Here is a 14,195-nt window from a genome sequence, read left to right as displayed (position 1 = left end):
AGCCTCAAGGAGGTATTATGTATTGCAGGACAACTATATTAGATTGCTATGTTTTTGAATGGTTGTGTCCATTACATTAGACATTGTTTTTATAATGTAATATATCCATTAGTGAGCCAACCTAGTGCAAAAATGTTTAGGGCGGCAGAGCAGTGTGATGGAGTCAGGGTGTGCCTGAGAGCGGCTGCTTCAATGCATTAGTGATTAGTTTGTTCCTGCGGGCACATGATCCGTGCAGACCATCAGAGCACTGATTCCATTGCATAATGCCCCACAAACTCAATGTGTGTGTGTGTGTGTGTGTGTGTGTGTGTGTGTGTGTGTGTGTGTGTGTGTGTGTGTGTGTGTGTGTGTGTGTGTGTGTGTGTGTGTGTGTGTGTGTGTGTGTGTGTGTGTGTGTGTGTGTGTGTGTGTGTGTGTGTGTGTGTGTGTGTGTGTGTGTGTGTGTGTGTGTGTGTGTGTGTGCTCTTTGTGGGCATATCAGTGTGCCAGTCCGTATAACTTTCACTCTTCCTCTAATGATTATTGGGAATTAACGGCGCTCATATAGCGATTTCTCTAATGACCAGTGATGTGTCGACTGCATCATTAGTGCTAGTGCTATATACTCTATATAGGTCAATTATTGGGCTGTATTTGTGCCAAACCACATTAGTACAGGGGGTCATGGTCTGAAGTAAACTGCCAAGTGTTCACAAGCATGAGTTTCAGCTGGAAAAATGTACGCCGTTAGCTACATGTGCTAAGATAAGACAAGTTGATTACAACCTTTCCAATGTCCGAAATGCTACCGTTTTTTGTCCTCAGCAGAATACAATTGCTGTCTGATTCATTTTTTCTTCTAGATGTAGTCTCATCAGAGGCACTGAGATTGGAAATGAAACTCAACATCCACATTGATCTGCGACCAACTGCTGTCCAGTTGAGAGTAAGCCAAAGCACTCCAACATTCCTTTTTAACAGGTGATCTGTTCATCAAGTTGGATTTGTCATCGCAAACCAGGGCATGCCCTCATCCATCTCCTCATCCCTTCATCATCCTGCCACTAGCAGTGTCACACCTTAATCACCTTGGTTGCATCAGTCACTTCAGATCGCCTGCTGACTGACCCCAGGGTCTCAATAAACTTTGCAAAAAGATTTACAGGTTTTACCCGTAACTGTGTGCCAGGGCTTTACACTGGGCGGCCTTGCTAACAATAGTGATGGATGATCTGGCTAACAGCTAGAGGCTGCCAGATGAGCTGTGACACTAAGGGTCTCACAACTGCACAGTCATCTAGTCAGCCATCGGCAGAATGACTCTGACCATGTCAACTGTAGCTGGTGTTGCAAAACAATGTATGTAGATTCAATGCAAAAGTGGAAAATGTGTAATGACACCAACCTAACACAACAATATGATTTAGCCAACCTATGGGTTGAGATCAAAGTCAGGCAAGTCCCACACTTTAAACATGATTCCAAGGTAGGAGTGGGACTCGAGTCATTGTGACTTGGAGTTCTATTCACGGAGAATAAACAACTTGGGCCTCAACTTCGAAGTCTAAGGCTTGTGACTTGAGATATGATTTTCAGGATTACTTCTTTGTGTTCATTTTATGTTCAGTTTAAGTTTGAAAAATTGCTCAACATGGTCAAAGCGGGCATAACAAACACCTTTGTATCATTACCCAGTATGAAAGTGTACAATGGAAATGGCATTGTCCTAATTGGATGAATACCCTGTTCGTCATTTGAAGACAAATGCCTGAGGGCTGATGTTGGCTATACGTTAACTTTTCAAGTTCTGAACAAAATCACTTTTTTGATGTTGAGCAAAATTGTCCGCCAAGGAATGCTCACTTTGATCTCCAGATGAAATATGTGACTGACTCGAGTCCTAGATAAGCCCTTAAGAGAGGTCTGATAAGTATCGACCATGGTGCTTCTATTCTGGAATCTTTCCATGTTGTTCGAGCAGGTACGTATCCGGGGCAACATCAGATACAGTATCAGAGAGGTGCTGAGCCCACAGTAGTGATGTGTCGATAGGTGGGTTGCTCTAGTCTCACATGCAGTGTAATCCAAGGTAAATATAGCCTGTGGCGGCTTCGGGCTGGGCTGAGTGCTGTTTCGCTCGGCTCGACCTTGGCTCATCCTGCCCTCCCGTTGCTCAAATTGGATACAAATGCACAAGGACACTATTACACTACCTTGTGCTGTAGTCCACCAAAAAACATGCCTCTCTAAAAATGGTTTCAAGTATTGTTTCCATGTAAGAGCTTTCACCTTTCACATTTCACAATCTATCCTTTTTTAATAAATATACCTAAAATAAACCTTGAATGAGCCGATCCCTTGAATAGCCGATCCCGTTTTAAAGCTCAGCCCACTTTAAGTTAGGCTGGAAGCTGCTAGCACTGAATGCTACTGGCGCCATCACCCTTGATAACAGTGATATGTATTGTTTGTTTTCATATTGCATTAATGATATTAGATTTTTCATCACTGAGTGGATCATTACAAGACTTTAACATAGGCTAACATGTAAGCCTAATGTCTAAGTATGTTTCTGTGAACTTTCTCCCCCCTAGTGGTACACAATGTATGAATACAGTTTATAACAACAATACCGAAAAGTGAGCCCAATATAAAAAAAGAATGAATACCGGTATATTCATACAGTCCAATGCACAACTATCTGCACAAAAACAGAGGCTCGCCCAATGCAAACAAAATGACATATCAGATACATAAGTCCTTTGGATTCTGCGTCCTTAAGAGCCCCACTCTCATGGGAACAAATAAACAAACTCCACTAACTCCCTCTTCCCCCTCAAATACAGAGTGAATCAAGTATTACTTTCATAAACCCGTCTTTCAGAGAATCTGGGACAGCGTACAATACTGTATTTAAACATGGTAGACTTGCTAACCATTTGAAATGGTAAGATACTTACTTTCAAGAGAAAAGGTCTCAAACACAGAAGCTGAGTAGAAAGCGAAACACGTCTTTAATCACTTCTTCTCAGTAAAGCCAAAAAAGCTGCTACATCGAAAATACATTCCTCATGGCTTGTTGCATTTTTAAATGATCTGACCTGAAGCTAATCAATTTAAATCAAAACGTTTTGAGTGGTCATAGGAGTACTGCATGTCAAAGTTGTGTGTTTCAGTGTATAACTGGACAGTTTTTGAATCATTGGGTTCGACTGCAAAAACTAAAATACCTAAAGGATATAACGATTTTAACCAAATGCGGATGAACCACAATTTCTAAAGATAGGCATTACTCAAAAGTATTTCTGTTGTTATGTGCAAGGACAAAAGTGGGCAGCGAGGCAAAGACAAAGGAAGAGAGATAGAACAGGGTTTTGGCTAACTCGTGTGAGGTATCCATAAGGTTACATACAAGTGGATGAGATACCCTAAAACCCTGCTATTTCACTCACAGTATGTGCACATGTTAAGCACACACAATGCATTAGCCAATTTTTGAATCCATTGTAATAAGTGCAGTGCTGGAGCAAACAGGATAATGTGCTGGCCCAAGGACGCTGAGGTACTACAATAATGCCCCTTTCACACCAACGCGGTTCCAGGGTTCGCAGCGGTGCCGCCTCTAAGCTCCGGAATCCGGTTTGTTTCAAGCTCCAAAAAGTTGTCGGTCTAGAAAGCAAGCACCGCATACGTCACGCTTACGTCGGAGGCGGGGGCCGGGGCATCAGTTTTAATGTTATACCATAGTAATTAATGCTGCAAAGCTGGGTATTTTGAGCTTGGTGCATACAGAGGCTAACAACAGCTAGCTCTAACGCCATTGAATAGGACGTATATATTTACCTTCTTTCTCCTACGGATTCGTCGTTGAAGTTGATGATGATGATGATTGTAAAGAACTTTTGAATGTAGCATGTAACGACTGTAAAGTTGGAAGTAAAGTCGTCCCATTTCTTCCATTTCATTTCGACAGAGCAAAACCAAAACGAGTAGCGCTTCAATACAATCGGTCATTGTTGTTGTTGTCGATGTGAGGGTTTCCGCGTGGTTTGGCTTTATGAAGCAGGCACGCAAACAGTGACGCAATGACGCAGCACCAGTCGGCCTCTGAGCGGTGTGAACAGAGCGGGAGCTGAACCGAAGAACCGGTTCCGAACCAGAAAAGCTCTAGCACGGAGCTAGAACGGGAAAAGCCTTGGAGTGAAAGAGGCATAAAAGGTTTCATGTCCTAGATTACTCCATCTCATTGTTAAAACCCCCAAAAGAAACCTTGAAGATGACCAAAGAAGTGTGTTCTTCTTTCATTCCCATTATTACATTCTTATTATGTGTTATCACCGTCCGGTTTAATCTCAGCCATACTATTATTTGCCCTATTTCCCTATGGAAATGTGATACACTAATGAGGTTGCATTCATAGTAGAAATGTCAAAGATTTAGGTAGCATCGTTTCATTTTTTGCCTGAACTAACCATCTAATGTTACTAATTTTGCCAACTGCAGTTCATATCAGTACAGATGGAGTGAAGATGTCTCTGTTCAGAGCATATTGTACACCACTTTTGTGTTCAAACTACAGAAAAGCAAGTTTACAGAAACTTCAAGTAGCTTACAGTATAATGATGCCATGAGAATATTGCTGAAGAGACTTTGATGGTCTAGTGCAAGTGAAATGTTTGTGGCTGCAGGAGTCAATACTCTACAAGCTGTTTTAAGAAATCTCATGTATAAATGTATTTGCCGGCTTAATGACTCTGATAATGAAATCCACTTGGCCTTATCGAACATACGGTTTAGTACCAGTACACGCTATCAATCACAGCTGTGGAGACATTGGTATAGTTGTCTCTTTGTAGGACACTGATTTAAATTATTCTTAAACTATGAATTATTTTTATGCTGTGTATGTAATTTATTAAATGTAATGCCTTGTATTTTATCTGGACCCTGAGTCTGTAATAAAGTTTTCATTCATTCATATCATGTGTCGCTGTATATTGTTAATTCCGTGAGTAACTTGATAATAGGGAAACATTTAATTTGCTTGTGGTCTGGTTTAAGTGCTCTCTGCCAGCTGGAGTCTGTGTTCGGCCAAAGATCATTTAGGAGGAAAGAAGCATCACTCTGTTTCACTTTAATGACACCACATGTGGTTTTGAAGTTGTGAAGACTCCAAGAGTGTGATACAGTACTTCTCTCGAGCTGATAGCACCACATTGATTTCAGAAGCTTCATTCATTAGTAAACCACCTTGATTAATGCTAATCAAATGATTGGTTGTGTGTAAGGACAAATGATATTTGAATAACAAAGTATTACAAAAAAAAGGTGTATGTTAGTAGTGTACAGCTGTTTTTAAATGTGGCATTAACATTTAATCTTAACATTGGTAAATATAAGTTGTATTACATTATCAGCACCAGATGTTTAGGACTCAGCTCGAGTTCAAGGCCAATAAAACTTGATCTGTACATCGTTAATTCATGACAACATAAATCAATAGCAGTTATTGGACTGTTGTGACTAGTGACTGGAAACCATACACCAGTGGTCAATTATGTTTTTTCAGAAAGGGATCTGCTCACAAGTATATGTACTGTTATCTTGTCATTTCCAATAACGTCTGACCACAGGCTTAACCATACTCAGATTGGATTTGCTTCATTTTCCACATATGAGCGAGAAAAGAAAGAAAATATTGATGAACTACACAAAGGTTGATAATCTATTTCAAACCATTGGCTCTGCAGAACTCTCAGAGTGCCCCTGCACTTTCTTTGCAGATTCTCTAACTGCATTACTGTCCAGTCCATCCAGAGTTATGATAGGATCTCTGTTGGCACTGTAGTAGATGACCTTTGTGAAAGGGAAGGAGTAGGGAAGAGCGATGCCATGCTGCCGAGTTTGATTTACATCGAATGGAGCTAATTAACATCCCCAGAACATTAAGACCTGCCTGAGCCTCTCTGTCTCTTTGACTCACTTCCTGACTGCTTCAGGGTTCATAGCAACAATCAGCTGAAAGAAATAAAAGACAGACGTGGAGAAAGATACAAAAAAAACAAAGAAGGGTTGATGATTGAGGTGGAAGTGATGGAGAAAGGCCAGAGAGAAGCAGTGAAGCAGAAATGGGTTTATTTTTTATTTCAAATTCTTCCTTATTGCATCAAATGTGCCGTAAGCTGTGATATCCTGTCGACAACTAAACGATACGACATCGCTCCTCAAAGATTTTCTTCCATTTCTCATTGAGTATAACACTGATACTAATAAAAGAGAGTTCTTTCTGATATATAATTGGAAATCTAATTATAACTTTAGGAGCAAAGTAGGAACACACGTCTTTTGCCTCTATCATGGCCTTTGTTTTTGAGTCATTGTATATCAGTGAAGCTAAAGCAGCTCTTTACAAAGAAGCCAGTTGAACCAAATGGCTATTAATAAAATCTTAAACATACTTGATTGATTTTTAAAAGTGAAAAGAACTAAGGTAGCGAACCTTAAGTGGATGGCTAGCTAAGTGCGGTGAAATTAGGTAAGCACTAAAACTGGCCTTCAAAACCGTATCTGTATCGACTGAAGAGCACTTAGTAACTTAACTTTTGATTTGGATCAGTAAGAAAGACTAAAACATCCACAAAGCTGTATCATGCCATCAGTTGAAGTTACATTCTTTTTCTACCCTGCTAGTGTATTCAATAATTGTATTAAAAGCAGGTCTCAGTGGATTTGAAAGAGGATGGGTTTCAAAATAAAAGTAATCAGAAACAAAATGCCTGTTTCCGGCTGCTCTCTTACTTAGTGACATTGATGCTAAAATCCGAAATTAGGTAGCCTTTCTAATTGCCCACAATAGATAAATACAAACAACATTTGATAAAAAGGAAACCACTAATTTCTGTCATTTTACAAATATATATCCTTAGACAATATACATTTCCATACCGCCCAACCACAGTTTGGTTTTTGTAACGTCTATAGCTCATTAATTGATAGTATGTTTTTGGTACACAAGCCTTCTTTTTAATAGCTTGTTATAAGGGAATTTCAAAATGAACAACATTCCCACAAGTATTGCCTAACTGCCTTAATTGAAATCTTGCATGGTTAACCATATCGTGGTGTGCCCCCGCCCATTACCACAATGCAGAGCCTGTCTGGTCATTGTCTCTTTTGTTTCTCATTCTCAATGCTTTAAACACACACATACACACACCTCACGCATCACAGAGTGAATATAAAAAGACCTGTCTATTATCTGTTGCCACCAACTCCACGTCGATATGTGCACACAGAAATACTGCAGGAGGAACAGAATGTAATTGAGAGCTGACATTTCATTGAAAACAGCCTGTAAATGGCATACTGCTGTAAACTCTATTCAGGGATACAATTCATAAAAGTAATTTTTTAATCCAGTCAACAAGTGCCTTTCGTGATAGACTATGTATCATCATAGTGCCGCCAAACATGAATTTGGGGCAGCAGAACCCCAATAAAATCCACACCTAAAAGCAGCACCAGAGCGTGAGAGTGCAGCGGAGAGAAGTGAGACAGAAGGCTGAATGAGAGACCTCTTGCCTACAGGATGTACTCTGCGTGCCTGGTTTGTTACAACACATTTAAATATTAATCCTCTTCCCATCAAATATGTATAGCTCACAAAACATCATAGAATCAAACACAACATGTAGCACAAACACGCCCCCCAAAATAAATAAAAATGTGTTGCATCTATTAACAGGGGTGTACCTCCATCTTCCCCCTCCATTTTACATTTTCCCCAATGAAAGAAACCTGAAAAACGGGGAAAGACACCAAATCTAATACAGCTTTGTGTGTAGAGCGTGCAGAGCATGTCAATCGTGACAGGATTATATGCATTCAAACGCATGTAAGCGCAGCATACTGAACTTGCATTGCATTAATATGAATGAGCTGCACCCATGTAAGGCTGAGATTCCCCCCAAAAAGCATCTGAAGGGAAACTGACATCACCTGTTATCTAACCTACAGCCAATATTGGTCCCATCTCTAACGGCACACAATCATCATCAGCCTCCTTTTCCTTCCCCTGTAGCTTCATATCTGACCGACAAGCACAACCTGTACCACACACACACACACACACACACACACACACACACACACACACACACACACACACACACACACACACACACACACACACACACACACACACACACACACACACACACACACACACACACACACACACACACACCAGATGAGGCCGCAGGACCAACTGAGTAGTTAAACATGTGTAATTGCATCGTCACTAATGATGCACAAATGATCCCTGGAGAGATAAGAGAAAGGCAGGTAGAGGGGGATAGATGGATGTAAGGTACACCGTCATCTCCCCTGTGTCAGATACAGCCAGTCATACCTTGCGCCTGCGGTCCCTGGAGCGGTTCCTCTTTTTGATCTTTTCCTCCTCCTTCTCCCGCTGCTCCTGGGCGGCGGCCTCTGCGAGGTCCTTGGTCTTACGGAGCTGCTTGGCGGCTTGCGCCATGGTGCCGCTGCTACTGCTGCTGCCTCTGCTGCTGCTGCTGCTACTGCTGCTCTAGTCGGCGTCGCTCCAGCCCTCTCTCGTTTGCACCACCTCCAGTCGTGCCGGTTTCCTCTTCCTGTGTCCCTCTGTCCCCAGAGCCCTGTCACTCACTACCTCCTCTCGGGTGGCCACCACGACATGTGTGCGAATAAGGCAGGCAGTGAAGGCTTCTGCGTCCTGGTAGCGGTGTGTGTGGGGAGGACGCTACGGCAGCCACAAGACAGCAACGAGACAGCCTCCAGCAGCCTCAAAGGAAGATGCTACAGCTAGTGGTGCTGATGCCGCTGCCTGTGCCGCGGCTGCTACTCATCCATACAGCTTGCACTGCGCTGAATCGCCTCCCCTCCCCCTTCCTTCTCTCCTACCTTCTCTCCTACCTTCTCTCCTCTCTCTCTCCCCCTGCTTGCACAGACCAGTCACGCAGACCGCGGTGGGGATCTTGCTGCAGAGCTCCCTCTTTTTATCTGTCAAATGTCCTCCTCTTCCTGCTGCTCTAGCTCTGTCTCCAGTTTTCTTCTCGGCTCAACGCTTCTCTTTCACAATAGCTGTTGCTGCCTCTTGCATAAGTGGGGTACAAAGGATGAAGGAGCCAAAGCTGAGCAATGCCTTCAAATTATATATTTCCGCACGTCTTTGCTCTCCCTTACTGTGCCTTCTCCGTGGCACCTCCCACCTGGAAACAGATGGAGAATAAGAAGAGCATTAAGAGAGATGAAAGCGTGTAGACCAGAATTGAATATACAGTATCTGAGTGCTTGGCTTTCTTTAGCATTATTGTTTTCCCAGATTAGTCACTTTTTGACTATTAAAGGTTAAGGTAAGGTGGCAAGGAAACAAGGGGCCATACATTAACATCTATACTAGCCAAGTTTCCTCAGGTAGCAGACAGAGTGAAAGACATCAACAACATGAATGCTTCATTAAAAACTGCATGTCCTCTCCCCCCCTCCACTTCCCCTCTTCCCATCACAAGGGGAGGTCATGCATGGCTCTTTGATGTCGCAATTCAGTAGCAGATGAGTAAACAACCCCATGAACAGAGAATATGTTTTAAAGGCAGAAAACTACGACTGGTTTATGTTTTGATGTGCGTAAGACATTTCTGTCATCTCAATATTCTTATTTATTTCAGCAAAATCAATAACTTAACATTATTTTAATTCATCTTTGGAATGACTTGCTGTCTAACACAAAAAGACCACTGCGAAACAAAATATATGTTTCACTCCTCTTGAGACTTTCACTTGTTATCCTGATCATTTCAGTTTCAATGTACTGACTTTAAATGATATTTTGTTAGGTTGTAACTTGACAAACTAATTACACACAACAGACAATCAGTATGAAAATAGTGCATGACTCATCTCTTTTGTCATTTCAACAGAAATCTTTTGATTACAGTATTATGATGTGTTTGCTCTCTGTAGACAATATCAGAGAGAAGATGCACTGACATCAAACTCTCTCTCCTTCTCGCCACTCCAACGGCATCTTTCTGCCGAATGATGCAATGTAACATGCAGCAACACCTTCAACAAAGCCAGCATGTGAAGTTGTGAACAGAAAAGGAATGCATACATTCTAAATTCATAGATGCCATCTATTCACAGATAAACCCCAGAGCCATTCCATAATTTCCAGCCAAAAGGCATGACATATAAATCAATACTGTGGGAATATGTAAACATTCATAATTGGATATACTTCTAACAATCTGAGTGTTCACTGAGGACATGTTGTCAACAATGCAACCCTTACTTAGAGTGTTTCTGTGCCTCTGTACAATTCTGTGTTTGTTTGTGGTGTAACGCTTCACTGTGCAGTCATTTGAGTGGCAGGTTTTTATTTTCTTGTGCATGATGATAATGGGTATTTTAAGCTGGAGTTAAGTTCAACTAAATAAATGCCATAGCCTCCTCAGCACTCTAGGTTTGCTTGAGCTGAAAGGTCTGGTGGAAGAACAAATAAATGTAACCATATGGGATTGTTTCAAATCCCACATAAAAATTACCCTCAATGAGATGCATGCGTATATTCAAGGTTATGGGCACATCATACAGACCACATAGGCAAAGGGTTTCAGTGCACCAGATTGATGTCACCCTTGGCCAGGTTTATTGTTTAATGTGTCAACTAGTCTTTGGAAGGCACATTTTTTGTCACTTAGACACTTCAATGAATAAACGATCATAAAAGCGTCAGTCCAGTATGGATGTCTATGTGCTGCCATTATCATTGTCTCGCCTTTTTAGAGAACAGAGGTCATCCGTCTCTGTTGTTTTCTAGATGCTGTATTATTATAATATAGAATATCTCAATTACACAACCTAACCTGAACCTCTCAAACATTTATTTTGAGGGCTTCCTTTATACCAGGGGTGGGGAACCTCCGGCCTCCAGGCCGTATACGGACCGCGAGAGCATTTGGTACGGCCATCAAGGTAATTTATAAACACACGCAAAAAAGAAACAAATTAAATAAATCTAGACCGCAAAATAATGAAACAAGCGAGTGCCTGTTTTTGCTGGCCAAGGTGAGGGTCCTTGAACAAAACACGAGCCTAACGTGTCATCACGTGATGTCTCATCTGACAGGGGTGTAGTGCTGACGGAGAGCACCAGAACGCCGCTCCGGCACTTCAGAAATTGCAGTACCCATAAGGAGCCGTACACATGCCGCAGTTTTTGCTTGGCTGTGTCTTTAGTTGAAAGCCCAGTGGCGATCTGTTTATCTGTCATATTGATCATACAGTCAATAACTTTGTTGTTATTAGTATCTGGTTAGCTAGCTATGCTAACAAATATAAGAAGCTTTTACAACTAGTGAGGTAAAGGCACATCTTTATATAATCATTATAGTACATACGACATACTATATAACAGTACAACAAAAAGTTGTTATTAATAAACAAGAATACAGTTTGAAAGGGGAGTGATTTGTAAAATATCCATAAAGAAAAATAAATCTGCTTGCAGTTCTGTTTCATATGGGTGTTGATCTCCTAATGTTGCTCTCAAAGAGCACACATCTTGTGTCCATAATCCATATATTTCTGTTTTGGTGGTCATGGTACCGCAAAATAATTACGTCACGTTCTGGATTAAGAGGTTGCTTTTTCTTTGCACAGCATGAAGGAAAGGCAAAATGAATGGGCTGTGATTTTAGTATTTTTAAGCAGAGGTCAATAATTGGTACGGCCCTCGGAGGATGTTGAAATGGCCCTTGAGAGGAAAAAGGTTCCCCACCCTTGCTTTATACCCAGGGCCGTCCCTCCCTACAGGCCGATCATGCAGGCTGCATGGGGCCTCACAGTGCGCAGGGGGCCTTGGCTTATGAGCTTGGCTTGTGCGCAGTTCTCCGCTCAGTTCTCAGCGCAGTTCTCCGCGCACCCCGGGCAGGTGAAGAGATGTCGGCGAAAAGACAGTTTCAGTCCGGCGCAAGCAAGAGGGGAAAAAAAAAAAACATGAAGAAACTAGAGCATCACTCGAAGGTGGGTTATTGTATATGAGTCAAATGTACAACCTGCGAATGTTGTATAAGTCAAATGTCAAACTTTTGCCAATTGCCATATTAAAACATCAGCTGCAATTCACGACATGAAGAAGGCAGTCTCTGCATAGCATATAGGCTAATGGAGATGCAGTTATTTCCAGCATTCTTTATTTAACATTCATTCAAGTATTTGATGCCTTTTATCTGCTAATATACATGAGGAAGAGTGATAAACTGTCTGTCTAGTTGGCTTACATAACAGATAAAGTTTACAGCCTAAAAAACATGGAGCATTTTTTCCCCTTTTATTCATTTTTGCACATTGCATGGTGATGCTCAGCCTCTCCCCTTAACTCCCAACAGTCATCATCATGTCAACCACAACACAGAGAAATACTGATAGAAATGTGTGTGTAGTTGTTGATACATTGCTGACAGAGGGAACTACATTTGAATACAGATTTAAGAAGTATCAGTTTTTGAGCATGTCATAAGCATGTTTTGTCTTGACTATAAACTATGTTATAATAAAATAATATAGTATTTATATTATTGAATTGATTATGATTATTATTATTAGCAGAAGTAGTTTATTTGCATTAATTATATTGTAATCTTAGTATTTGTCAGGAAATGCAGACGTATTCACCTATAAACCATAGATGTAAACGCATACTGAACGACATACATGCACATTTACCATTTACCTCATTGTATAAAAAAGTAACTGTGTTGATAATAATAATAAACAGGAATTATATTTAAGTACTTTGTTTCCCAAAAAATAGTTTTCACTCCTGTCGATGAGAAATACCCGTCAATAATCGGGGGGGGGGGGGGGGGGGGGGGTCCCCATCTCCCGTTTATTGCGCAATATACCGGTCGAAGATGGATTTCTCAATATGCAGTAGGCCTATACAATATTTCATGGATGCAAGCCAAGACAATCAGTAGTCTATAGCAGCGTTTCTCAACCGGGGTGCCGTCTGGCGTCTTCAGGGGTGCCGTGAAATAATTATATATTCTGACGTTCATATGAATGAATGAATACGTGACCGTTAAAGGGCCGTCTGTTTTCGATTCTTTGCGAGGAAATGCTTTTGCCAGCCAAAATAGAAGATACTTGTGAATAAATGTTTGGAATTATGAATAGGCTACTGGACATGGTAAGCTTAAAAAGATTGTAGTGACCATTGCAAGTGACAAATAAATAATATAATTTGAGAACCCCCTCAAATGTTGCTGTTGAGGCTTTCAGGGGGGCTCAGGTGTTAAACCTCTGACCGGCACTTTTCTAATTTTGTACGGAAGATTTAAACTTTAACGGACATGTTGACCGGCGGAACATTTTTTTTACGGAAACTGCCGCACGGTCCCCTCGTTCCTTGGAAGAGGCGGAGAGGTGGGTGTTTTTCATCTGCTGGTGGACTACCTGAGAGATACAGCAGGAGAACACGCCGTCCACCGCGGAGAATAAACAGAAGGGCAACCATGCTTCGGGGTCTTCTTCGCTGCTTTTGGTGTATTTCGGGCGGCAGCAGCGCCACTTACAGGCCTGACATATGTACTACATCGTTTCCAGCATTTCCAGCGGTCTAGTGTGAACGGACACGTTAATGAATCGAATGCGTGTGAACGGAAACCTTTTTTGCGCTTGCGTATGCGTTTTACCGTATGCGTTCTTGTGGGGCCGGGGTCTAAGCTAAACTATATCCGGTCACAGAGATCTGCTATTTTAAAGTAAAGTCAAGACATATAGACCCTAAAGTCTATATTAAGAACGAGAAAAGTCTTAACATATATATCCTTTTTTGTAAACATATGACAAATGTGTGAGGGTGATGACGTCAGAGCATCGTCCTATGTGCCAGGGCTTAGCCCCGGACAGCCCCAGCCCAATTTAACCCCTGGGTATTTGTGAGGGAGCTCCTATATGGCATTACCTCGCTGAAGCTCACCAAAGTTTAACATATTTCATAGTTCAAAGTTTTGTCAATTGTTTTTTTTATTGGTCAAATACTGGTTTCTAATGGTTTCTGAGGAGTTTTACTGGAATGAAAGAGCACAGAGTCTACAGAAGCAAAAAAGCAGCATACTGCATTAAACCTGACCTTCACAGAGAGGTTGAAGTTCATGTGGAGAGGA

At 41.5% G+C, this 14,195-nt stretch overlaps 1 protein-coding gene across 9 annotated transcripts in view; it reads right to left on the bottom strand.

Moving 5' to 3' along the window:
• ank1b (ankyrin 1, erythrocytic b) overlaps window positions 1-9,205 on the bottom strand; it is an 80,412-nt gene extending 71,207 nt beyond the window's left edge. For 4 of the 9 annotated variants that reach the window (XM_079656977.1, XM_079656982.1, XM_079656976.1 and 1 more), the window contains exon 1: window positions 8,393-9,204. In XM_079656977.1, coding sequence (XP_079513103.1) covers window positions 8,393-8,518 — 126 coding nt within the window. In that variant the 5' untranslated portion in view covers window positions 8,519-9,204. Of the gene's footprint in view, window positions 1-8,392 lie in introns of all 9 variants that reach the window. The other 5 variants (XM_079656975.1, XM_079656979.1, XM_079656978.1 and 2 more) reach the window with 2 other exon arrangements.
• Between the last annotated feature and the right edge of the window lie 4,990 nt (window positions 9,206-14,195).

Source organism: Notothenia rossii (genome assembly GCF_949606895.1).
Source record: "Notothenia rossii genome assembly, chromosome: 11".
Lineage (NCBI taxonomy): Eukaryota > Metazoa > Chordata > Actinopteri > Perciformes > Nototheniidae > Notothenia > Notothenia rossii.
The sequence above is the reverse complement of the archived record's forward strand: the minus strand, read 5'-3'. Positions and strand labels throughout refer to the sequence as shown.